Below are 27,317 nucleotides of genomic sequence, written 5' to 3'. Positions count from 1 at the left end.
AGAACTTGCAGTGTTCCACTGGGGTTTGCAGAGTCTTATGCAGATCATTTTAGCAGGAGTCCCTGTTCTTTTCTTGGTTCAAGACCTAGTTAATATTACCTGGAATTTGTATTCTTTTGAATAACTATGCTAGGGGTGGGGTGGCATGGTATGTGACAGGGATGTCAGCTGATTCACATAGACTACTAAATTCTTCTGGTGGTGTATTGCAGTACAGTAAAGGATGTAGACACAGAGGCATTTGAGGGGAACATTTCCAAAGGGCAGCTAACATCCCTGTCACATTGCAAAGGCAGCAGCTCTTAGATGGATCCCAGGGAATTATGTGCAGAAAAAATCAAAATTGTACACAATTTTTATTTTTCTTACAAATCAAACTAAATATAATTCTATTTGAACCTTTTTTAGAAATATATGCAGGTACTTTATGTGTATGTGTGGGGGGGGTGTATAGGGTTTGTGGGGGGGTGTGGGTCCCCCAGCACAGCTTTCCTCGCCATATGCCACGCCTCGCCTGCTGCAACCCCCACTCTCTCCCCCAAGTACAGCCCACGCTGCCGCATGCCCTCCTCCAACTCCCCCACACAAAGCCCCCACTGCTGGTGGCAGTAGCAGGCAGCATGTCCTCAGGGTGCTCTTGGCCAGAGCAGGCAGAGCCCCCCCGCAGTGCATAGCTCCAGCAAATCCTGGGGGCTGCACATGGCAACACGGAGCTGGCCCAGCCTGCTGGTGCATGCCTTTGGACCAGACCAGGCTGGCTCCGTGCCAGCGTGTGGGGCTTGCAGCACTGCAGGCGGGAGCCATGTGCAGCCCCTAGGATTTACTGGAACCATACACTGCCGGGGGCTCTGCTTGCCCTAGCTGGGAGTGCCCCGAGGACCTGCTGCTGCTGGAGACGGGCTGTGCACTGTGTGGTGGGGGGGCCATACCCACCCACAAACCCCACACACACCCCCATGCCAATCCCCCATTCCTGCCAGCAGGAGCTCCCCTTTCCACACACCAGCTACATCCCAGGGAATTGCACGATATTAGGTGACTATGTGCAGTCATATGTTTTGTGCACAAAATTATGCGGGCACATAATTGCCTAATTCCCTGGGGTGTACTTAAATTCTGTGTGTTGTGTGAACAATTAAAATTAAGCAAAACTGCTTTATCTTTAACCCTCAATGAGGTAGTGGTAAAGTTGGAGAGGTAGATGTTTGCATTGTTGTCAGCTCATTCGAACATAACGGAACAGGAGAGTTTCTGCCTTTTGCATACAGCTCCAAATGTACGTGTCCATTAGGGGTGTGTGAATTGGGCTGTATTTGATTCGGCGAAATCCGAATCTGAAGATACGCTGCTGATGCGGAGAATCAGTGGTTCGGCCGTAGACGCGGCTTTAAATGTTTTTCTACATACCTTGATGTACCAGGCACGGCTCAAGAACGCTGAGATGGTGGGGCGGATGGAGTGTCTCACAGGAGCGCAGGGCAGGCGCCCTACATGCTCAGCAGGGGACCTGGAAGTGGACCAGAAATGCTTCTGGTCCACTTTTGGGTCTGCTGCCAAGTGCACAGGGGACCCCAGGTGCTCCCCCCAGACCCAGAAGGCACCAGTCGCTGAGCTGGGGGGTGTCCCCCACGCGTGCTCTGCAGCAGGCCTGCAAGTGGACTGGAAGTGCTTCTGGTCCACTTCTGGGTACACTGCCAAGTGCACTGGGGACAACACCCCCCATCCTTCCCTCCCCCCTGCTCCTGTGGGACGCTCCATCTGCCCCAGTATCTCAGCATTCACAAGCTGCCTGGTACCTTGAGATATGTAGAGAAACAAATTTAAAGCTATGCCTATGTCTGAATCATCGAATCTCTCTGTATTGATTCGGAGGCTTCCTATTTGATTCGGAGAGATTAAAGGGTCTCCTGATTCGATTTGGTTTCGGAGATTTTGCTGCTGAATCGGGCCCAATCTCCACTGAATCGAGTCAGCGACTGAAGGTTCACACAGCCTTAGTATCCATCCTTGATTAGTGTTGGACTTTTGCTTTAGTAATGGTTATAAATGAACCCCTTTTGGTTCGTAAGGAGAGATGATGGCTATTTTCATAACCAAGCATCACATTTTTTGCCATTCTAGGTTTGTACTAGTATGGATTTCAGTTCATCTTATGCCTAGTTCACAGTATATAAATTTGTTTTTGTTTCTTATCTAGTACTACAATTTTCTGTATGTTCAGTTGTCAGGTATTTAAATATACAAAAGTGTACATTTCAGATTGCAGGATAGATAGCTTTAAAAAACCCCAACTAAAATAAACTTTTTTTTTAATAATAAAGTCAAGCTATTTGTTATAACCCCTGTCGCTCGTACGCATGAATCATACTGAAATGTCCAGTGCTTGGGTTAAAGTTTGTCTATCTGAAAGTTTAAGTCTATCTTGTTTTTGGAAATGTATCAGATTATTTTAAGACTCTGTCCTAGTAAAGAAAACTTGTAATTACCTCACTTAAACAGAGCTGCAGCAAAAAAGGGTGCACTTTCAAGGGTTCGTTTTACTGTTGGCCCTTACAAAAGTCTGTGTGTTCGTTGTTGCTAATGTAACGTTGATGGAACAATTGGAAAAATTGTTACTAAACTTACCATGTTTTCCTTAAATTTATAGGTGCGCACTGGGGCTGCTTACAGATGTATTCCCCCCCCCCCCCCAAAAAAAAAAAAAACAAAACAAAACCCCAAACAAACCAGCGCTTTATTTTAAACTCTGCATGTGCCCGTGCTGAGCACAGAAGAGACATCTTGTTTAGCTGGACCCGGCTTGCCCAATGTCTGTATAGATCAGGCACTTCAGGGTTTTTATGGCACATTTATCTAATAGTTGATTGAATCATCTTTAGATAAAAACGCTAAAAAGCCCCACTGAAGCACCTGATCTATACAGACCTTGCGGAACACGGTCAAATTAATGTGATGCTGCTTCTGGTAAAGCATGTTTTTTTTGTTTTGGTTTTTTTGGGGTGTCTGCCCCCCCAAAAAAATCTACCAGCACCCTGGCTGGCTTAAAGAAAGGGTTGGCAACCTTTGTGCCACTGCAGGCTGCTGGTTATTATCCAGTCCCTTCTGCTAGCTCACACCTCCCAGGAATCGGTAGAGGTTGGAAAGCCAACAGATAAAAAAAGGCAGGCAGTAAGATCATGGGGATGCCTCCTCTCTTGCAGCAGAGAGAATAAGCTAACCTCTGGTTTAAAGAATTGATGTAATCATGGCTATGCCAGCAGAACAAAACAGCTATAAAGCTTGGAGCTTGTAAACTCTAAACTGAATTATTTTAGGCTTTCCTAAGAAGAAAACATGAAGGAAAATACAGTTCTCAAATTGCATGCAGGCCTGTGAAATTACATCTGTGGAAAAGTGAGTGAGGGAATGAAATAAAATTACATCTTCACTCATATCAAAGTCTGCTTTTATGATAGTATTGTCCATGCTCAACAATCTTGTCAGATCTATAGCATTTTATGATGTAGAAAATACACTGCTTATAGTACGTGCAGTATGGGCATGCTATTTTTGTAACTTGAACTGTTTTCTGGCTCATAAGATACATAAAAATTAAAAGTAGAATTCACTCTTACGTATTCAGTACTTTGCTACTGAGTAGGGCGTTGTAAATGCATTGAGAACTTGCTTTGCATTAAAAAATGCTCTCTTTCAGTGTATCTTCTAAAATGGCAAGGTATTTTTGTATGTTCAGAGATATTTAGCACGCATGAAATAACTGGCATTGGGCTTCTTGACTGCTATGTGTAATCTTATGCCTTTGCTTTTTTGTTTGTTTGTTTTTTGTTTGTTTTGTTGTTTGTTTTTTTTGGTTCTTTTTTTAGGCTGCTGAATATGTCCCAGAAAAAGTGAAAAAGGCCGAAAAGAAATTAGAAGAAAATCCATATGACCTTGACGCTTGGAGCATTCTCATTCGAGAGGCACAGGTTTAGTGACATAGGATTAAATTTCCTTATCTATGGGTCCACTCACACTATTTGGTTCTGGAGTAAAATCAATATATACATTTACATAAATCATAATACTGTAAATGCTGTTTTGATTTTCAATTTTTTAGAATCAACCTATAGACAAAGCACGGAAGACCTATGAACGTCTTGTTGCCCAGTTCCCCAGTTCTGGCAGATTCTGGAAACTGTACATTGAAGCAGAGGTTAATATTTTAACATTCTTTCTTATATAACATTTAAGAGAAGTTTAAGCTTACATTCTGATGAACGTAACTGAGTTAGGTACATAAACAAATAGAGGTAAAGGAGGGCATTAAACATATCTTGCCTTTATTTTGTAAAATAGGTGCAAAGGAATAATTAAAATGAATTCTAAAATATTTGGGTCTTTTTATGAGTTGATGATTGTTGCATTATGGAATTGCAACAACATTAAAACAGTTTCAATGGTATTGGAGTGCTTTAGCCTTTTATTTACTTGTCATGTGTCAATTTATTGCCTCCTGTGTCATTTATTTAGAACTCATTTTTTTTGTTCATACGTACAACTTATTTGAATGGTTTTTATGAGTGTGTGGATCTTTAATAATTTTGCTTCCTAGTGTATTTTGAATGTTTCTCAATATAGTTTTTGCCAGAAGGGTGTGGGAGGGAAGATTTCTGATATTACAGTTCTTGAAAATGCATGGTTTTTCATAAGCAATGACTAAATCTTAAAGCCAGCAAATTTACGAGAGTTTATATAACTATTCTGTTATGTCTAAACCACAGATGCTTTTTTGCTCCCACTTACATAGATTAGTCTAATATTTATTTAATGATGCCATGACATTCTTTTTATTTTTTTAACATTTTGTTTCTATTTGATAGCTTATGCACATGCTTTTCATAGGCATTTTTTTTTAAGTTTTTAAAAATAGAGAGAAATCTTCCACAAATTCAACTCTTCAGATTCAGAAAGGTTTATTCCTGAGGGAAGTAATGTTAGCTGAGCCTCTTCTTAAAGAAAAAAATGTTTTATCTGGAATTCGCTGAAGTAGCAGCAGTCAGAGTAACAAGCCACAAAGCTGAACCTTTTAGATAGATAGATATTCTAAAGGTAATACAAAAAAGATAGGAACCATGGGAAGTCCATTGTAATTGCACATTAATTGGATGTATTGCTGCTTATAGTTGGGTGTAAAGTGCAAAACATATTTCAGCATTAATCCTTAATATATCCTACACATGGCCCTTTCATATTTTATAAGTTGGAGAGTTTAGTGTTGTTGATAGAATGCATATCTGTAGTGTGTAGAAACCAACATCAGGTTATGAGTTTTCCTCTCACTTTTTAGGTTTAGATCCCACATTTGGGTTCATTAGCTGGCCTTTCCCACCCACGCATATCTGGTTGCTAGATCTAGCCCTTAGCTCAGGGTTTTGCAAAGTATCTTATTCTCTGGGAGTAGTTTAGAGCTAGTAAGCTCCCTAAAATATTAATATAATTAATACCATTAATATCTCCCTAAGACAGGTAAATGAGACCTCCTAATCTCTGTGCTGCCTTATAGATCTTTCACCAGAAGTTGCTCTTGCGTTTTTTCAGAAATCTCACGCCACATCTTTCTTTTAACTTTTGCACAGCTATTATGACAAGATTATTTCTTCCAAATTTTAACAATACCTTTAATTTAACGGAAAATCCAGGAGTATTTACCAGCATGAAGATCAGTTAGTTTAGGGCAGTGTGCCCAACCTTCTAACCCTGTGGGTTGGATGAATGACAGTCCGTAGGCCAGATTCCATGCATACTTGATGCCCGCAGACCAACCCAGGGCACCATCTCTATACTGGTGTGTTACCTTTTGTTGGATGTGGCTGTGGAATGACCCACTTGCCATGTTCTGGACAGGACCATGTTTCCTGGCCTGTGAGGCTTCCCACGGGTCCAGAAACTTGACAACACAGGAGCAGCAATTAATGCCAGATTCCGCTCTCCCTCTGCCAAATTTCTGGACCTGTATGGAGTCTCATGGGTCAGATGACATGGCTGTGTGGTTCAGAGGTTGACCATAACTGTTTAGGGTACAAAAGAAGATGAGCTTTTCCTCCAACAAGGTACATAAACTGAGTATTGCTGTAATGTGATTTGGCATAGAGTAAGTAATTCTGGAGATGCTTATGGTGTATTTTAACCATATTTTACCTAGAGTATAAATGGGATGTAGAATTTTTTCATTAAAAAGATGGAAAATTCCATGTGTAGATTGTAGTGTTTTGGCACACGGGTCCTGAATATGTTACACATCAAGCAAACTTACATGTTTAAACCAAAATTCTGTTTTCAAATTTGGCTTGCAGTCTTTCTTTCTTGCTTTTTCTGTAACTGCTTACAGAGTAATAGAACTAGAAAACCTACAGTGTTTGATTTGGCCTTTTCAGTACTATAAGTTCATTTTTTAGGCATTATTTTATGTGAAATGGATTATTTTTGTCCATTTCAACTGTCTCATTTGGAAAAAAAAATAAACATGTAAATCAGATTACTTGGCGGTATTGCCAAAGTGTTGCTTTACAATGTTTCTTGTATGCTCGTAATCTAAGGCCTTAGATCAAATTCAAATGGAACTATTCTCAAATGTTTTGAGCAGTGTAGTTGAAATTTACTCAAGACAAGTTTGTTAGGGTGACCTGAGATGGACTAGAAGAGTTAGATTGAGGTTTCTTTATTGCTGCTTTATGAGAGAGAGAGAACCCTAAAACTTCTTTTCTGCTTGTTAATTGTTTTGATCCTGTCAGAAATTACCAGTTTAGTCTTTCTGTTTTGATTGAAAGTTTCTGTAGGATGGTCCAGAAAAGAAGCCCTTTCCAGCCTGGAACTGGACATGTTGAGTCTGTCTAAAATTCTGAGGTCTTTGGTCATCCTTAGCCTACACCTTTCCTCAAAGGCCAGATATGATGATTAATCTAAAAACACAAACATAACATTTTTCCTCTTTAAAAAAAATTATTTATAGTTTGCTTTTATGCATCACTGAGAAGCAAAAAGTGGAAAACAATTCTTTTGCAAGTGGCCGTTAACACTAGTGAATGTCTTTGTTAAACCTAAAAAAAAAAAAAAAAAGGTGAGGGGTAAAAGCCTTTTAAGCTTTATGGAAGTCACATATACCTTTAACATTTATTTTAAAATTTCCTTTTGTCTTCAGTAATTGGTTATTTTTTGTGCACTTTTTATATCCATGTCAAAATCACACGTAGTTGAGTCTACTGTAGACACATCTTTTCTTTTTCTACCTGCTTGTCCCTTTATTTCTCTTTTTCCAGTTTTCTTTGCTAGATGTAAACCCTACTAAAATATGTCACCTGTTTCCAAAACTACAGTAGGGAAGCTTCTTAAGACAGGGATTCTCAAACTGTGGGTCGCAACTGCTCTCCTTGTGTCTCGTGAGCAACTTAGGGGGTCGCAAACCTGTGCGCCGCTGGCACTTCCACTTCTGCTGCTGGCACTTGCACTTTTGCCACCACGCGGGCACGACCCCCCTACATTGAGCGGCCACTGGGGGGTCACAGTATCGCAAAGTTTGAGATCCCCTGACTTAAGGGAATGGGAGAAATGAGTAACTGTCAAAAATATTTTTAGGGATTGGTATTTGACAATTTAGGGTTTGTGATAATGCAGTTTGGTTTAGGGATTTGTTGACAACATGGCTTTATGTAAACTATTTTGAATGCTGTGTAGCAAGCTGAAAAAAGTCACTTGCTAATATATTCTGCCTTCTTTTTCAAAATGATATGGCACAGTAATAGTTACTCCAATGATCGAGTCTATCATTTCTCTCTTTTCAACTGTTAAAACCCTCAAATTGTCAAGAGTTCCCCTTGATGCCTTTCAACAAAAGGACAACTACCATGCTGCTTCCATAAATCCACATGTAGGTCTATTTTCTAATCTTATTAAGCAAACTAAAGTTTCCAGCATCCTCCGACATAAATGTTAAATTATTGGATCTGGATTATATTCCTCTTCTGCTGACTTGCTGTGTCATCTTGGGGTAAGTTTATTTAAATAGTTTTCCTGCAGATTAAAAGAGGGTTGTAACTATTTACCTACCTCACAGGGTTGTTGTGAGGCATGATTTAAGTGCATTAGGAATGCTTAACTAGCATGCACTATAGAAGAACAAAATAATGTATTCTGGTGATGTACACCACATGAGTCTGGGAACGGTTGTATAATATACCCTTAATCTCCATCTGCTTGGTGACTCATTTTAGAAGTTGAATTAGTTTAGAATAATATTCCTTTCTGATATAATTCAAGAATTTAAGTGCTTTGTAGTATCCTGAATGTTTCAATAGTACAGCATTAAACACATGAATGACATTTCGTGACTTTGTTTTTTCAGAAGTTTCTGTTCCCTTATAGTGTCCCATGAGAGATGGGTCAATGGAAAATCTTTCTTATTTGTTTTATGTTAAACTATATTCAAGTATTTAAAACATTCTTGATCAAGGGTATTACTCTTGAGTCCTTGGATTTCAGATCCTGTCACTTGAGGTGGAATCCTTGAACTTCTTAAGGGTCACTAGCCATATGGTCTTTGCCTCCAATGGACCAGCTCATGTCATATTGATCTCAGCTTGTTATCATTTTAAGCTGTTGTTCTTGGGGGGAGTTCAGAAGTTTGCCATAACAAGATATTTAAAAAAAAAAATCAGTCACAGAGTCCTTAAACACCCAAAAAAGTAGGAAACTATATAATAAATATAAGGCTAGTGATGATGCTTATAAATTTATTTCATGTGTATCTTCACTTTTACAATTTCCACAAGTTTAAATTTTGTAATTGTTTGCAATAGAGAAATGAAATTAGTTTTTTAAAAAAGCTTTCAAATCATCAGTAGGCATATTCTGAGGGTTTTTTTTAGGTATTTTAATAGTAATACAGATGCTGTATAAGAATTTATGGGTAGGTTAGAAAAGCATGAACTGTATGATCAAGGCTTAGGATTGATGGTTTTGCATTTCACCAGAAATAGTACATGAGTGCCTTTTTAACTCGTGTAATTCATATTGGTGTGCAAACTAGTCAGAATGTATAATTTCATCGTACTTGTATACAAAAATGAAAATAAAACTGTTTAGAAAAATAATTGTTTTTGTTTAAAATGTTTGTGTTTCCTGACAGTATTTTCTTCCCCTAATGCTCTAGTCTACCCTGATTTGGGAGAAATATTTTGTGAATATATACTTTCACAATCAGTGTTTGTTCTGCTTGAAAAATAAAACTGACTTCTGTCAGGATGAAGCTGGAGCTACTTCTAGTCAAAGTAATGTAGATTTTCACTGCTGATATTTCATTTAGTAGTACCTTATTTGAATTAAAAATGACAGTATTGGCTAAATTTATGTAAACTAACGTATTCAAACAACATTCATTTACATGGACATTTCTCAAAGTAAAGTTTTACTGTTGAGAAACTGTCGTACAGATTTTCTGTACAACACCATGTTGGACTTACTAAATCTTGGATGTTTCTATTCTGAGCTTTTAATCTTTTTACAGCTGTACTAATCTTTTTTTAATTCTCTTATGGACTTATTCCCTTCCTGTTAATAAATGTTGTTCTGTCTGTGTGATTATTATAGACTTTGCTAGAAATCAAATGCAGTTATTTCCTGTCCCTTCTGCCCAATAGGCAAATGTAGGAATGAACAATTTCTAAAGTGAACATAATGTTTTCAGTTGTTACATCAGAAATACTTACCCACATAACCACAAGTGACACAAGCTTTTCACATTAAAAAGATTCACAGTACTACAGTGGTGGAATTTCTGTTTTTAATTTGACTTCTTAAATTATAATTCAATATACATATGTTCCTTAAAGTATCTACTTATGGAAAATTGATGGTAGGATACATGCCAAGACAAATGTGTAAGAGTAATATATAATCAAAGGATACCACTACGGCTGTGTTCTGTAGTATGTTGTCATTTTCATTTGAACACATAAGGACTATTTGCTATTCTTTCTTAATTCCCCTCTGGGGTTGTGATTAAAATATTGCTATTGCAATTGGTGGCTGTACAAACACTATTCAGACATCTACAATTTAGATCAATTAGAATACTGATCTTAAAGTAAGACAATCTGGTCTTTCATTCCTTTGTTATGATTTTAATAGGAAAAATGCAAGTTAAGAAAAGTTTTATACACTTTTATTGGGTAAAAGTTTCAAAAGCACTGAAGTCTCACTTCTAAACACTGAAAATCTTACCTCTTCATTACTTTTATCACTACGCTAGAGTGCTTGTGCTACTGCTCAATTTTCTTTCCTGCATTTAAACACAAACTAGCCTCTTTCTCTCTGGTATAGTTGTAAGAAACTTAGAGCACAGTATCTAAGGGTTTTTTTTCCTGCTCCGTGGTTGATCTCATTTGGGCCTTTTTAATTGAGATTGAAATAGCCATAATTGGCTCTATACTTCCCCTGATTTTTGCCTCCCTTTGTCGCTCCTTCTTTTGCCAGCTCCTGAGAGATCTAGTCCTGCTCCCTAGGCTGCCTCATTCTTTAGTTTAAACTGTGACTTCTTTTCTTTTGTTAGTCAGCAAAATAATTTGAGATGCATGTAGAACCTTTAATGAGTTACCTCTATGATAGAATACCATGGCCTCTGTGTAAGGAACTTGTTTTGACAAGTTATGCCATGGTGTATTAATTGAGTACTCTGGCATTCAAGTAAATTGTATGTTGTAGGTTATGAATGCTGATTCAAAACTTCACATAAGTTTTCCCCTAACTATATCAGGCTACATGATATCTAGAGACAATGCATGTAAAAAGCTTTCAGTGAAGTGTTCAGCAGTTATTTACATAAAAATGGATTTTGCTAAGCTTACTGGCTGACACTTATCTACCATTGTTTATAATAAAGTTAATACATAAGTGATTTTAAATATTTGTGTTGTAATTGGTTACGGGGCCTTACTGCACTCTGATAAAATCAGCACAATTTCTTGAGCCTATAAATATGGACACATTTTCACACTGAAGCATAGCTATTTTGTCCGTCTTTAGTTCAGAGGTAAAAATATTTAAAATGCCTATAATTGGCTAGAGTATTGGAATTAAATTATGCATATAAATATTCCATAAATTGTTCTATCAAGTGATATCCTATTATATTTTAAAATGAAGCAAACAGAGTAAACTTGTTGAGGAAGGGGATAACCTAATGGCGTATCAGGCTCTGGGTTCTTACCTTCTAGAAAAAACAATCTCTGAATGTTCTGAAGATACACACCTTCCCCAACAGGTTTTCCCTTATAACAGTTACTGTGATTCATCTTGAGCACTGGTCTTTTAAGACAGATGTATGCACAATAAATGTATCCTTTAGCAGATTTTGGTATTTAGCATTCCTGTTTAAGTATATGCAATTGATCCATTGTACAGAAAGCTTACTATATTCTCTAATTTGGAGGTTTGTAAATACAACTGAAGTTTGATGCACAGGACTTCAAACCTCTTATTTCTAGGGGAAACTAGTGCTTTTCAGTATATTCAAGCAATCTGCAAAGCGTTCAGTTTCATGATTCATGCTACAAGCATCTTTAACAAAACATTTGTGAACAACTTGTGCAAGTATCTGCATGTAGGTGAGAGTTTTAATTATCAGCATTTCAAAACAGATTTCTCTGAATAAACCCCACCTCTTCAGTGGTTGGTAGCCTGATGAGTTGCAGAATACAACTGTTCTTGGTCCATGCCTGCTTTTCCAAGTTGTTTTATATAATATCTCCCTATTTATATCTCCTTTAGTGTAACTATGTAGGCCTCAGTTCTGCAAGTACTATGTATATGTTTAAATTTACATATGAGTAGTCCTCTTGAGTTGAATAGAATCGCTTGCATGCAGAAGGTAAGTATATTTAGGGGTTAATAGGGCTGGGCCCTAACACAAAGTAGTGCTTTCAGTGACTCAAAATAGCCTGGTTTAATTTCTTCTTTAGTAGTCTTCCCCAAAAAAGTAATGGAAAAACACTGTTTCCTGTCTTATCTCTAGCCCTTTTCAATCTATTTTCCTCCCCCCCCCCCCCAAAATGATAAATGGTATATGCACATTGTATGGCTAGTAATTTAATGCATTCAGTGGGAGTGCAAGGCATCTGTTACTGCAAGAAATAGGGTTTACTTTAAGCCGTCTGTCCCCTAGGCTGTCATTGGTTGCCCCTTGCACAGCAAAACTAACTTAGCTGCACAAAACTGTCAGCAGAGCAGTGGAGATCTAGATGCCCTAGGAAGAAATGGAGTTGTGCCATTACTACATTGATTTTAATTTTTTTTAAACAAAATTCCATTTTTTATTATGGAAAAATGAGGTCTTGCGTGCACTGTTGCAAGATGCCTGTAAAGGACTGGAGACCATCAAGAAACCATTCAGTGAAATCTGACATGTAAATATTGATAGTCAATCTAACTTAGTGGTTCTCAACCTCTTTTAGACTCAAGGCACTCCTTTCTAACTTCTGTGAATTGAGTCATACCCCATTTCAAAAACAAACTTACTTATTTACAGTGCTTACCTCTTTGCAGCGGGAGCAGGGGATTAGCCAGGCAGGGACTGAGCCTGAACCTGCACTAATCTGCTTATCTTCTCATACTTTCTGATACCCTTCAAAGGGCATCCTGGTTGAGAATCGCTGATTAATTCAAACTGCTTTTGGAAAAATTCTTGTCTTTTTGTTAAATATTTGTGGAGTTCAGGCAACCTTACTATGCACATATTATCTAGATATATGCATAAAAGTTAGAAGTTTACTACTTTTTCCTCACATATGTAATTCGCATAGAAAATCTGGTTCAATGTTTGGTTAAATTTCTTAGTGCAGCGTGTGTCCGCGTGTGAGAATATGCCCCTTTGCTTCAAAAAGGTTGTCTCTGTCAAAAACCTTTTGGAAACTGTTTATATCTAGTCTCGTTGCTCCATAGTATAATTTGTATGTGGTTGTAAATAGACAAAGTAAAAAGAAAAAAGCCTGTTATGAGGCTCATTATTCTAGGTAGGATAAGTTATGCTTAGATGGATCTTGGATTTGCACAGTAGTTTTGCTTCATGCCATGTTATGATGAATTCTTTTTTCGTTTTAGACCTCAGCCTAATATCACTTTTATGACACACTTTTATTAGATTTGTAACCTTATAGGATTTCCATAGATTACTTAATTATTTATGGTGTTGGAATAGCTTTTATCTTGGTTGGTGGCTGGTGTTCAGATAGGTAGTTAAATAAACGAACAAAGCACACGCCTCACTGATTCTAATCGTGCATAGGCCCTTCTGGCTAAAACTTGTCTATGTACTAGAGATCAGGGCTATTCAACTGGTGGCCTGGGGGCTGCATGCAACTAGGACCCCTGTGCAATGGTGGGGCACCTGTCTATGCTACAGGGGGGACCCATTGCAGCATGTTGCCCTCTAGGTGCTTTGAAGTTGGACTAACATTACTACACTAGATCATGTTACTGCTTTTCAAGTGTAAGCTTGAAAAGTTCTTGTTTTCAGAACTTACTTGGACTTCTATTTTGGTTCAGAATGCTTTCAACTTTTTCAAGATAGACCCAGGTAATAAAAAAAACCCTAACCCCATACAGCTCCAAGTACATACTGGAGAATGAAGAGCAAAGATGACCAAGCTTTAAAATCCAACCCTATATTTACTGTTACCTAAACCATCCATTTTTGTGGCTTTATCTTGAAAAATGCATTTTGCTATTGCTTATGGACAGTTCAAAAAGATACTAGCCTTCTGTGAAAAAATGTATCGAGTTAAACAGCTGGTATCAAGAACTCCAACAGCAACCTGTAAAAAAACAAAACAAAACAGCTTCTAGTACTGAAAAAGGGGAGAATAGCAACATTTCCGTGGACCCTATTACAGGATTTTGGATTCTGAGCTGGTGTTGGCACCTGAGAATACTTGTACCTATTGTGATTCTGGGGACATACAAATATCAGGGTTTAAACTTGGCTTTAATTTTAAAAATGTTCCTTTTCCTTTATGAAAAGGTCTTTACATCTAAACTGCTTGTAGTACTGAGTTTTTAGTTGCTAATTTCCCTTTTCACATCCAAAACTCATGAGTTATTTGGTCTTTTTTTTTCCCCATGTTAGCTAGTCCTTTGTCTCTGAGTTTGAATTGGCCTATGATTTAGTCAGCTAGGGTTACTGTAGGTATAGGAAAGTGCTGCCTAGCGGCCACTGCTTTAACACCAATTATTGCAAATTTTCTCCCCCTGAGCTCTTAATTAAAAAGCATGGGAACTAGGTTTAGATATTTAAATATAGGACTTCAAACACACAGGATTTCAAGAGGCTGGTTCTGGCTTGTTTCCACAACCTTCCAGTGATACTAGTGGCTTTATTGGGGAGCTATTCCTCAAAAGAAAAAAAAATTCCTTATGATGTATTCGAAACCATGCATAGTTTTAAGCACTTGGAATCCATGGGTAAAATGTTTTAGTGGCTAACTCAAAATAAAGTCATTCTGTCGAACATAAGCAGGTATAGTGGGGAAAAGAAAACTGCCGATACTAGATTTTCACTTAAAAAAGAGTGTAGTAACACTATGTGGAGAAAGGGAGAAGATAGCAATTTATAGTTAGAGGCTTAGTTGAACAGCAGCAGAAATGCGATTGTTGAAGTAAAATAGATAAAAGATTATGGTAGTTGATTTTAATGTTTGGATCTTACAGCATGTTTATAGATTACGTAGGCAGATATGTTGTGCAAGTTGGAGTCTGAGAGATCAGCCATTGATTTTAAATGAAGTTACATTTTTCCCAAATTCTTTTGAGAAATGGAAATATTGCAGTTAAATGGAATAATAAGATGCTATCAGTTTTGCTTTTTTGTACAAAATGGTTCCTTTTTTCAAAATTTCTAATGTTTCCTTTGCTCAGCCCTAACAAAAATTACATAAAAGGTATTCGAGGTAGAGTTTTCTATAAGCAGGTATTTTTCTCCATAATATCCCTGTTTTTAAAACTCTGGTGCTCTTCCAAATATTCCTATTAAATGTTAATATTTTAGATTAATATTGAGGTGTTAAAGCTGTACCAAGGTCTCTTAACATGCTTCTATTAACTTGTATCTATGCAGTCTTGGATGCACCAGAGAGGTGGAAATGGTATAGGTAGGTTGTATATATAGGAAGAGGGTACATATTTAGCAGCACAAATAGTCGATGTGCAATGCATTTATGTTCAGTGGAAACTTTTTGGATTTTGAGATATTTACAATTAAGTTCATATTTCATGGTGTCAGTTACTCTGTATAATTTGGTAATAGTTTATACAATTTCAGAACATTGCATATATTTAAAATGTCAGTTTTGTTTAATGTCTATAGGAAGTTGGGATATTGAGAAACTTAACTGACAATTTTCTTTTGTTTTGAAGAAACATGACACTAAAGGTTTTACTTTATTGAAAGTGGTGTGCATTCTTAACAAACCTATTTATATAAGTTAAGAAAAGACCACTTCCATAAATATGAGTGCTCCATTACTGTATGAATGCCTTATTGTACAATTTTTCTGCTTTCTTGAATGTGTCCCTCCCCCCCCAGTTATCCAGATGATTCAGGAACATAGTTTCAGTGCAGGCAAAACGTTTTCACACATCAGTCTATAAAATTGCTAATATTGACAAGTTTATGTAATCGTTAAGGAATATGTCCTGGGAGAAGGTGAACAAATTTAGTATTGAGAAATGCAGGTTAGTGGTTTGGGCTACAAATTCATACTGTAGAGCTTCTCAGTGGCTTTTAGGAGCCAATTAGCCCTATTTCATTAATGGAAAGAGGTTAAAAATGCTTGTCTATTTCAGTCACTAAAAATTATTTGGAGCATTTTAAAAAACAAGTTTTTGCTGCTACAGCAGCAGTTCTTAGACTAGTGGCTGTGACCTTTGTTGAGGTCACTGCACTTATAAGGTAGGTTGTGAGTGACTTACATTGCTAGTGTAGATGGGCTCAGTCTGAGCACAGGGTGCTGAACAGTCATGAGCTGATTGAAGTTTTGACCCCAGAAGTGTGGAATCCTGGCAAGAAAAGATTAGGAACCATTGTACTGCACTCAAGATGACAGAATCAAGTGAGCTCATCTTGAATTGACTAGATGCTAGTTCCAGATTTTGATTTTGATTTTTTTTTAAGTATTTAAGTGCCTAAAGATTAATGGGTACCTAGTAGGTTGTCAAAAGCATCTATCTGCATCTTTAGGCACCTAAAGGCCTGTGAATTTATTTTTAGTTTTGAACACTAAAGGATTTGCTCTTAAGAAAAATCTAGGCTTGAAGGGGCTATCAAGTCACCAGCTTTAGAATCTAGCATAACACTGTTAAATTTTTAGAAATCAAAATATACCTGAATATCTGCAAGGGAAAAATCCTAACGTAACAGGAGGAAAATAAATGGATAAGCTGCTTACATTAACTTCTCCCGTGTTTGAGTCTGAACATAACATTCAGAAATTGGCTGTATTAAGCCCAAGAAGGAGGATTGTTCTTTTAAAACAATAATCCACATAGTTTTTCAAGTGGAATATAGACCAATGGTTTAGCAAAAATTAATCTGTTAATCTTGAGAGTGTGTGTGCGTGTGTGTGTGAGAGACTTTCCTCTTCTAAAGTTAGCAGACAAAATAATTTCATTTTGTGGAATTATTTTTGTTGCATTTGTGGCAGATCCAGGTAAGCTGATCTTTCCTAATGCACACAACCACCTCCTGCAGCTTTCGTGGGCTGAAGACAGGGCATAGGAGACGCATACTGCATAAGAAATCTCACTTACTGGAAAATGGGTTTTTGATTACTAACAAGTGGTCAGATCCTGCATAGTTATTCATCGTCTTAAAGATATTCCTTAATGTCTACAGCTGAAAACTGTACAGTTTCTATTTTTCCTATTCCTGAGCTTTTGGAGAAATGGATGGATAGGCTTTGCTATTTAATGTTTTTCTTACTTGGAAACACAATCTGTATTTTTTTCATTCATATGAGTTCAGTTCCTGTTAATATATAAGCTGCGATGAATTAAACAAATGTTATGATTGCTTTTGTCATACACAATTTACGGTAGATTACTAAATCAATCAATCTGTAGTACATGGTCAGTACACAAAAAACAACTGCAGTAGCCGTCTGCACTAAAACTCTTATTATTCATGGACAAGCATTTTTTTTCCATGGATTCACTGAATAAAAAATCTTAATAGAGCTCTACGAGAAGGAAATTGATTTCTTGAACTCAATTCTTCCCTCCCACCCCCAGACTTCTGAACTTGATAGAATTGTCAGCCTTGCCTTGCTTAGACTGTACCCCTTATGTAAGCACTTTTTTTATTTTGGTGGTTTGTGTTGGAGATCAAAATCCTGCTAAGATGTCATCTGCTTCAATATGGGTCCTATTAGAGAGAACCCATATACCCTGGAACCTGGGTATATTGGGAACATTAGTGAGCATCTAGAATGGGGTTTGTCATCCACTCTTTCAAATGGGAGGTCAAGTACTGGACAAGAGGAGATGCACTTTCTTTACTTTGGTGCTTTGTCTGCCCTCACTGTTGTCTTAATCATTTTGAATCTTGTTACCAGAAATAGACTAGATTGTCACGATGGTTGCAATCTGTTCTTTTATTTAATCAACATTTTTTCAAAACATTTGGCCATCTAAGCTACTTTTGTTAATGCTATACTTAGAGTTTATGGAAGACAGATGCCAACTTATGTGCTGGGTACTAATGTAGCACCTACTTGGGTACTTACCAATGTCTGCATGGCACCCTGAACTGGCTGAATGGGACGATGGAGATGACTATGGCACAGTGTACCTGGACAAGCCTCATTCCTCTGGGGCATTCTGTGCATTAATAAATGGATACCACCTCTGAGCCGTCATTTGAGAAGCTAAAAGGTCTCTTCCTCCTCCCCCCCCCAATCCTTTACTTTAGAAATCAAAAAGGATTTCTGCATTAATGGAGTACCATGTGATATTCCTTTTATGCAGTTAGTGTCAGCCTCCAGTTTTACCTGCCTGCTACAGTACTTCTAAGACCCTGGCCATTTCCATAGTGAAGTCAGTAACTTCTCTTTATCCTCCTCATGAGCAATTTCCTGCAATGTGTTAGTTTCCATTGTTGAATGTCTTGGACAACAGTTATAGATGTTGCAGTGTTGTGGAGATTATAGTCATTGCTGTTCACAATGGCTTCCACTAATCCCATGTGGCAAATAGGTTGAGCTGCAGCAGGACTTGCCAGTTTGTTCTTCAAAGAATATATTTGCTGATTTCTAAACTTCATCTATGAAATGTGTCAAAATGAGTATTGTGTGATATGGTGAGAAACACCCCAATAAAGAGAGAGATCTGTGCACACACACTAATAAAACTCATGTCAGAAGAAACTGGAGCGGTGGTAGCTGAAGGATGGCAGTATTCCCTTGGGTAACAATGAGGAAGCCGGTCTTCAGAATAATAGAAAGTAATGATGCAATTTGTTCTTTACGTTTTTGTTCTTTTACTTCTCTTTAGAGAGATGAGACTAGGAAGAAACATGAGTCCAGGAGTATTCTTTACGCTATAACCAGCCAAACACTTTTTCCCTGTGAAAGAATGGCGTTATGGCAAGAAATCTGTGTTGATGTAACAACCAATGGTTATGAGGTGTTTTCCAGTTTCAACAATGTTTCCTTTGGCTTCAAAGCAGCAAAAACAAGCAACCCCCTCCATCTCCTTTTTCATGAAGTTCTGGGTCAAATAATTAACCCACTTAACGTCTGTCCTGCAGAATCTCCCAGCCAGAGTGAAGTTTAGGCTTTTTTTTTTTTTTTCCTCCATGAGTTCGTAACACTGTCAAGTAAACAGTTTATGCTTTCATGAAAACCCACCGTTTTGTATTCATGCCTTTACTTCTATAGAAACATTGTTTTCTATATTGTGGCAGAGAAACTATAGAATGGAATCTCTTCTCCAGACAAAAAGTCATCAAACATGTTTTGCTTTGAAAGTGACAAAATTCAAGGAGAACAGCATATCTTGTATATTTTAATCTCACCCAGTTTGTTTAACACACAGAAAGAATTTACCTTTTTTAGCTACATATTATAACTGGCAGGTGAATATCATTGCCAGTTCAATCTTTCCTTTTGCATAGGTGCTTTGCCTACCAGCCATAGCAGCATTTCCATTCTCAGTCAGTGGGTATGGTGTTTAACCTTTTTCTAGGTAATCCATTAAGAATTGCACTTCTTAAAGAAATCTGACTTTATCCATGCCAACAATGGGTGCTGGAATCACTTCAGCTCTTTAATTATCTAGTGTCTTAGTGTGTCTAAAACAATTGGAATATATAATCCCTCATATACTTGATTAACTGCTTTTAGTCCATTTACTGTAGAAATACATGTGAGCCTTTTAAGAAGAATCAATATATGAGCATATTTTACTAAAGAACCAAGCTATCAGTATTAAAACTAAGGGTCACAGCTACAGTCATTGTGTCTTTTAATTCCCCTAAATTGAAATAGTCACAGGACATACAAGTACTTGGATTGCCATCCTAGTAAGATTTGCTTGATGGATCTCCAGGAACAATTTGCAATAAATAGGTTACTGCCAAAGTTGTTCTTTCCATAGTTACTATTTGACTACCCATTATGGTATTATTAAGAGAGAATTTTTCATACTCTCAGCTTTTAATTTATGCAAGATGTAGTATTCGCACCTAAATTTCCAGTAAATGAAAATGGTTCTGAATACATTCCACATTGCTTAGGTGCTACAGTAATAAGTAATAGGTTTTGATTGAAAAAAAAAAAAAATTAGTGTCCTAATTTCTTCAGCAGGGGAAACTGTATTCCCTTGTTGGGAAGCTGTGTATGTTTGGAAGCAGGCGCTGTTCCTGACAATCTCAGACAAAAACAAGAATTTTGTTGGCCTGAAGGCAAAACTGATGCGTCTTGTTGCAGAGAGCCCTGTATGGTTCTTTTGGGCTGTGATCACGTAGGCCCATGGCATCTATCTACAATTTGGCCTGGAATCGCACTGTCCATTGTTTTATAAGAGAAATCTTAAGAACTGCTTGATGTGTTGACATGGGTGTCTCCATCCTTTTGTTTGGTCTTACACAAACCATGTATAAATCTGTCTTGTACCTAACAAACTGGATAACTGCTGCCTTCCCCTGGCTCAGAGCCATTTTTGGTTATGTTTTCTGCTTTTTATGAACTGTTGAAGATGGAACAGTTTCTTTATTCATCAAGTTTGTGAGAGACTTTTTGTCAGTGACCAAGTACTCCTAAAAATATATTTAAAACATTTATACTACTATACGAGAGACAGACTGTTTTATTAAGCTGCTCAAGTTTCCAGCGTTGCCAACTCTCATGACTTTTGGTGGTGTTCTTAAAGTCTACACTTCAGGCATGTGAAAAATGTAGCTCTTTTATCTCTTATATAAATAAGTTTTTTACATTCCCAAAGTGCAGACTTTAAGAACAATGCCAAAAATCATGAGTTGACAATACTCAGCTTCTGTGCTTGGTGCACTTTTTTTTTTTTTTTAAGCCAGTGGCTTCAGCTCAGTTAGGGTGTGAGATCTGAAATCTAGTTTGAATTTCTGCTCTCCTCCTAAAAGAACAACATAGAAATATCAGGGTGTATAGTAAATTAATAACTCTTGTATTGGGTTATCTTTGTCCAGATTCCTTAGTCTTGCTTGTCTTATGTTGTCCCTGTATCAAAAAGCCTGCAGACTTTTTTTCCTTGCGTACAGATAAGCATATGCCAAACTAGTTGAAAGTGCAGGAGCCTTTGCCATACCTTCAGCTCTCTTGTGAAATATGAATTTTCACTTCTATCTAGGAGAACTTTTACAATCTCTACTCTCTCCTATGCCTGATGAAAGGTGTGCACCCAAAAGCTTGCAAATAAAATAATTTGTTTGCAAATATCTATTTGGTCTAATAAAAGAGATCACCTCTTCCATTAATTTTGATTCCTAAGTAACTCGCCCATTTCTTCCAAAGATCGCAGAATTCTAATTTAAGCAGTCGAATGTCCTGCTAGTATGGCTTCCACAGCTATCCATTTCAACAAGACCTAAAAGACAACATTAGCACATGTCTGAATAAGATCATGTTTTTCTTTCATGATCAGTACTGGTGGCTCATAGGCATTCTGTGACTGACTAACATATCCAAGTCTTGCTTTTCTGTCTTTCTCCAGTTCATGGGAGGTCAGTTTAGAGCAGAAGTTCTTTTTTTCCAGCTCTTAAAACATGACCTTGCATTTGGTGGTATTAAACTTCATTCTGTTTGTTACTCTAGGAATTCATTCGCTTGGAATCATGTTTTACAATATACATCATTTAAATAAGAAAGTTTTCCTTAAATACCTTTATTTAGCATGGAACAAAAAATGAGCAAAACTTAATTGTAACTTGAAGAACCTTATTATAAAAACTGCCCAAACTTCCCAGCTGCCGAAAAACTAACTGTGTATGCAAGTAAAGTATTGTGGAAGTTATTGTGAGCCTGTAGATTGTTAAACATGTTTCCTCAAAGTGAGGAAGCTTGAAAGTATAATACAGTATTATTATAACACACCCTGCTTATAACTTTCAGTTTTAGCAATCCTAACTGCAGGTACCACTTTTTTTTTTTTATGATGATGCAGCAAATGGACAGCTCATTATAATGAACACCCTCTTAATGAACTTGTCTCTTAGTCCCAGGGGGAGTCATTATAATGAAGTACTGTATATGCCATTCAAATAAAGTGCACTTTTTAATTTTAAAAAATTCTATTAATTTTGGCATGGAATAAATATACTGCTTTAGCACACGCTGCTGCTGCTTCAATTTAGTATCTTGAAACTTTAAGTTGAATAAAAAGTATTTCTTGACTTTATTCATTTTTTTTTTAATTTAATTTATCAGTTTTTCAATTAAAAGTAGCAAAGTAAAAATACTGGCTTTCTCTTACTGTAGAAGTAGTTGTGGTGTTGACTTAAATGGACCAGATTCTGATATCTTTATTCATATGAAGTGTAGTACATCGATGGAAATTTCTGGGTAAAATTCTACTTCAGATTAATAAAAGGACTGACTATCTGAATATGGAGTTTTTTAGCTCAGTAACACCCTCAGCACTTGGTACATAATATGGAGCAAATGTCTACATGCTCTACAGTAGTGATGTCTAGTCTTTTTGGCAAACATGCCACAAGTTAACTCCAAAATGAGATAAGTGACACTAATCAGCCACTGGTATCGCCCTGTGTAAGGACATTAAACAGTTGATTTTGGTGGCACCTACTTACAGCTTCCACAGTGTCCAAACCTTCAAGCTAGCCCAGACTCCTCCTTCCCTGTTGTTCTGATCCCTGTTGGCTGTGCCCCCTTTAAATTGGTCCTGAGCTTGTATGCCAGACATACCAGCTACCCCTGCTACTTGTGGTACGTCATGGGTTAGTTACCACTGTTCTGTAGCCTCCAAAATAAATTTTGAGAAGATCACAGTTTACATTAAGTATTTTGTACTCCCTGCTGTTCATTTCAGGGCTTATTTTTATTGTATTAAAAGAAAATGCTTTAATTTTCTATATAAATGTTGTTAGAAATTTCACAGAACTGCGATATTGTAACCAATTTAAAGACCATTTGAATTACAGTTTTCTTACAATTAAAGTTCACACATACAGCACTAATACTGTGGTGGACGTTTCTTCTGCTATTTTTTATTGGCATGTATTTTAATAGAAAACTCTGTTGCAATGAGTTAGGAATTTTAAAGTGGAAAATACATTTGAACTTTTTGGCTGTCACACATTTTTATAGCCAACAGTTATTTTGATTTTTTTTTTTTGTTGTTGTTGTTGTTGTTTCAGACAATGTACTGGACTCTAGATTTCATTTGCTGTTGCTATAATAAAAAAGTTTTTCTACCTTAATATAGACTTTTTCATTTTTGTCAGTTTTGTTTTCTATATCTTAAAAAGAATAAAGGGGTAACCTTTCAATCCTTGTAATGGATAGCAGACTGTAGTGTAAAAAACTAGAAAGTATTTTCAGTAGAATTGTCATCCAAGATAATAAAGCTTTACGGCATTATAAGAAAATACTTTGGGCTGCCTTTTTATTTCTGTTGTGTGGTTTCATACATAAGCACTTCAGCAGCTGAGTATATAGATTTGGGTATATGAAAATTATTTAATAAATTACCATTATGCTTTAGTCCTTTTGATTTAGAAATAGTCTATGTTCCCAAAATAGAAATAGAATAGGTCATACAAGGAACATATATCCATTAAATTTGTTTTCCTTTCCCTTTGAATCCCTACATGATTCATGTATACTGTATTGTTCTGATGAGATGTATTTTTGTGAGAGAGCTCAGAGGAGAATAACCCCAAAAATAAATTGGACATAAAGCTAATCTATAATGGGGCCAATGATGGGTTGGGATAATTGCGCTGTACTGCCCGATTTCCCCCATCCCCCCCCCCGTTTCCCCCTCCAGTCGAGCCCTGCAGAAACAGTGAAACAAGGAGTTAAGGGCATCCTATAACAGATTATCAACATTGTTTCCCTTTCAATTTATATGTTAATGTAGAATGTGAATGCTGCACTTTGTCTTTTGTCCTGGGACCAGTAGTCTGCTTGCAAGCTCAAGTTCTCTAACAGACAAATGCAGGTTATCGTTTTCTGTGTCCAAATCAGACTCTGCTATCCGTTTGTATTCACATTAAGTATGTGAATCCTGATGTCTGTTATTTCCTCGTTAGTCTAGTCACTTATGCTAATTCTCATAAAAATTGAATTGAAGATTATTTAGAAAAATTAATTGCAGCAACTGCACTAATGCATAAACATTTTGGGGATCAATATTTCACTATGAATTAAGTGACTTTTTGCAAATATGCTTGACAAAATGCATTAAGCTTGGTTGCAAAATTTAAATTCTTAATCATTAACTAGGGATTGATTTACAAAAAAGAAACTATAATTGTGGTTCTTACAACTTTTCTCATTTTAATGTTTAATCAAACATTCATATTTGGTTGCAGTGATTTTTTTTAAAATCTTTTTTTTAATAAGAAAGTACCTTTTTAAAAGTTAACGCATAAAATAGTCCAAAGGAGAGCCACTCGTATGATCCAAGGCCTGCAGGGAAGGCCGTACGAGAAGAGGCTGAGGGACTTGGGACTCTTCAGTCTGGAGAAGAGGAGGCTCAGGGGGGACTTGGTGGCAACCTACAACTTCATAAGAGGGGTATATCAGGACCTGGGAGAACACCTGTTCACCACAGCTCCCCAAGGGTTAACAAGGTCTAACGGCCATAAACTCCAGGAAGGCCGATTCAGACTGGATATAAGAAAAAAGTTATTTACGGCGCATGTGTCCAGGGTCACAGTTCAAGTTAGTGTCTCTGGCTTAGTGTAATACTATAGGCAGTCAGGATAACTGTCTCTTGAACTAATGGCTGCCTCCTAAACAGGAAGCAGAACAGTTGTATTCACACAGTGCTAGGTCTAGGCTAATTGGCATGCTTTTCAGCTGATCCAACATGACATCTGGTGCTGCAGGAACATTTGGGCTGGGGCTTGGTTAATTCAGAACCAAACTTGCATTTTATGGATGCCTGAATCTAGAATATATTTGTGCACAGACTAATGGATTGGCCATCCGACTTGAGCAATTTAGGTACTGACCTCTCACTTATTTTTAATGGCAGCACTATTTTGACTTGCTTAGCAGTTCTAGGCTATATTGGAAGCTTTGTTTAAAGTTTTGGGCCTCTAAACTTTTAAGTGTACAGGGTCACATTACTCGCATGTTTAGCTCTGAGTGAAGATTGTTCCCATATATACAGGACTGGCACCTTAGAAAAAATGATTTTTTGGGCAAAATATGGGTGTGCCTCAGTTTAAATGTTTTTCCTACGTTTTTTCTTAAATGCTCAGTCTTACATAACAAGAGACCGCTCTTACATAATTTTTAAATATATAAGTTTAAGTTGAGCACTGACATCTGCTTTTTACCATATGTTTTTCTTCATCTTTGGTTTAATTAAATACTAGTTTTGATATCTTTTATTCTATTCATACATTGCCCATCAAGGTTAGGTTTACTTTCTCCAGCCTTCTTATATATACTAGAGGTTATATTATAAAATTAGTCTGATCACTGAACTTCTTAAAATTTCAGCATAAATACTATTGGGGAGTGGGGAGAGAATACCTTTGGAGCGAGGCTCTCCAACTTGTGGCCTGTAGGTCCACATGCAGCCTATAAGGGGTTAACTTACTGCATGCAGGCTCCCACTCAGCTACTGCTTCCACTCAAGTTACCACTGCCACCACCACTCCTGCTGCTGTTGCCTGGGGTCTTTGGGCTCCTACTCCTTCCTCCAGCTTCTGTTTCCTGTCCCTGCCCCTGGGGGTGGAGCTGTGCCGCCTGCCTGGTAGAGGACCCCACATGCTAGGAGAGACGACGAGAGCAGAGGGGGGGGGGGGGGGGGGGGGGTCTATGCAGCTCACATAGCAGGTAGGGGAGAAGCTGACTGGAGCTTGATCACTAGTGTCAACAGAACTTTTTCAGTTTACTTGTTTTCTGGTCTTGTGCTCAGCTTGTAATGTTCAGTGTAACAGGTTGAGAAAGAGGCTCAGCAGTAAAATTCAGAAATTAGTTAACATTTGATCTGAAACTATCAATTCTCTTTATTGAATGTTAACTCTGTATTTCATAAGTTCTTTATCTGTTCTTTTTTATTGCCAAAAGCTAGTGCATTTGGAAGAAATGCTGATTATATGGGGCTATAAACTTGATTTAAATGTGATCCTCCAGTTTCTAACACCATGTAAGAGGTGTCCTAGTTTGTCTGATTCTAAAGACATGCTTCCACAGAAAACAAATTTTGGGGAATATTCTAGTGTTCCAACAGACTTCTTATGAATGATTTCAGTTTAGGGCTCTAGACTTCGTATGTAAGGAGAAAAGTTCGTATTATGCTTCAGTAGGTTTTTCATCTCTTTACATTGCCCTGTCAGTGTAGTATCTGAGCACTTCACAATTGCTAATTTACCCTCTAAATAGTCATGTCAGTTACATTTACTATTAAATGACTTGCTCAAGATTCACTGAAAGTCAGTAGTAGAGCCAGGAATTGAACGCAGACCACCTTAATCACAGGTCACTCCCTGTTTATATTGTAGCTTATTAAGTATTCTTTAAAATATTGTTATGGTATTATTCCACATATTGCAGCACATCTGTCATCCACAGCTCATTTGTGAATGTTAGCTGGCATGTGTTGTTAAGAGTATTCTCTAATAAGAGGATAACAAACAAGCTTCCTCTCTGAAGTAGTCTTAGAAATGTGTTGGGTTTTCTTGTTTGTTTTTTTATTAGTTTCCTTGTGGTCTTATCTTGTGTTCTTTGGTCACATGGGAAGATTGGGAGATACAGAGCAAACTTTAGCATGTTTACATTCCATACTAGTTTTAGGAATTATTTGTTTTTTGGCCATTTCAACACTAAACTGTCAGAAAATAGAACTTTTCTATATGTTGCCATCATCAATGTCTCTTAAGCATCCTTTCTTACTTAACTATATTGATGTCACTTAGGTATATATGTGAGCCCAAACAGATGTAGCAAGAACCCTCATATATTGGCAGAGAATAGTCTACCCAGTTAAATACTTTGAATATCTTGGCAGACAAGGTTCTTTTGATAGATGTGATATCTTTTATTAGACAAACTGAGTAGTTGGAAAAAAGTTCTTGGCAAGCATTTGGGTATAGTCACCCTTCATCAGGCATAGGGAATCTCTGCTGGTCTGAGACTCCAAGGAATGAGAGAAGCTAGAAGTGTGGTTGAATGTCAGTGAGAATGTAAATGGGTAGAGCTAAACAAGTCCAAAGGAAAAGCAGGGAAGGGAAGGGGGAAAAGTCGGAGGGAGACAGCAGTGATAAAAAAACAAGAATATCTTGGGGAGTCCAAAGAAGGATTTTTGCTTTCTCCCTAATGAGTCCAGAGCACTGTCTGGCAGTTAAAATCTAGATTGTCAGTTTTCCAAATCCAGTCTGTAGTCATTTAACCAGTTCAGAAGTTGCTTGCTGTGGTGGTTTTACTTAGAAGACAGCCCTTGGTGAAGGCTTAGCTTTTGTTATCATAGTCTTCAGATGAATTTGGCTGCCCCTCTGAGAGAGTGTGTGTGTAGTTTGGAGCCCTTTGTGAATGTTTGCTTCATTCTGTTTCAAGATTAGCTAAGGC

The 27,317-nt window shown here is 37.4% G+C and overlaps 1 protein-coding gene across 1 annotated transcript in view; it reads left to right on the top strand.

The window, feature by feature from the left end:
• The window catches only part of CSTF3 (cleavage stimulation factor subunit 3), a 78,895-nt gene that overhangs the window by 11,000 nt on the left and 40,578 nt on the right, over positions 1-27,317 (top strand). Inside the window, exons 2-3 of the mRNA XM_006033977.3 lie at positions 3,864-3,965; positions 4,097-4,192. Of these exons, the coding sequence (XP_006034039.1) occupies positions 3,864-3,965; positions 4,097-4,192 (198 nt within the window). The remainder of the gene's footprint in view (positions 1-3,863; positions 3,966-4,096; positions 4,193-27,317) is intronic.

The sequence above is a fragment of the Alligator sinensis genome, unplaced genomic scaffold, assembly GCF_000455745.1.
Source record: "Alligator sinensis unplaced genomic scaffold, ASM45574v1 scaffold57_1, whole genome shotgun sequence".
Classification (NCBI taxonomy): Eukaryota; Metazoa; Chordata; order Crocodylia; family Alligatoridae; genus Alligator; species Alligator sinensis.
This window is presented reverse-complemented; position numbering and strand designations above follow the sequence as displayed.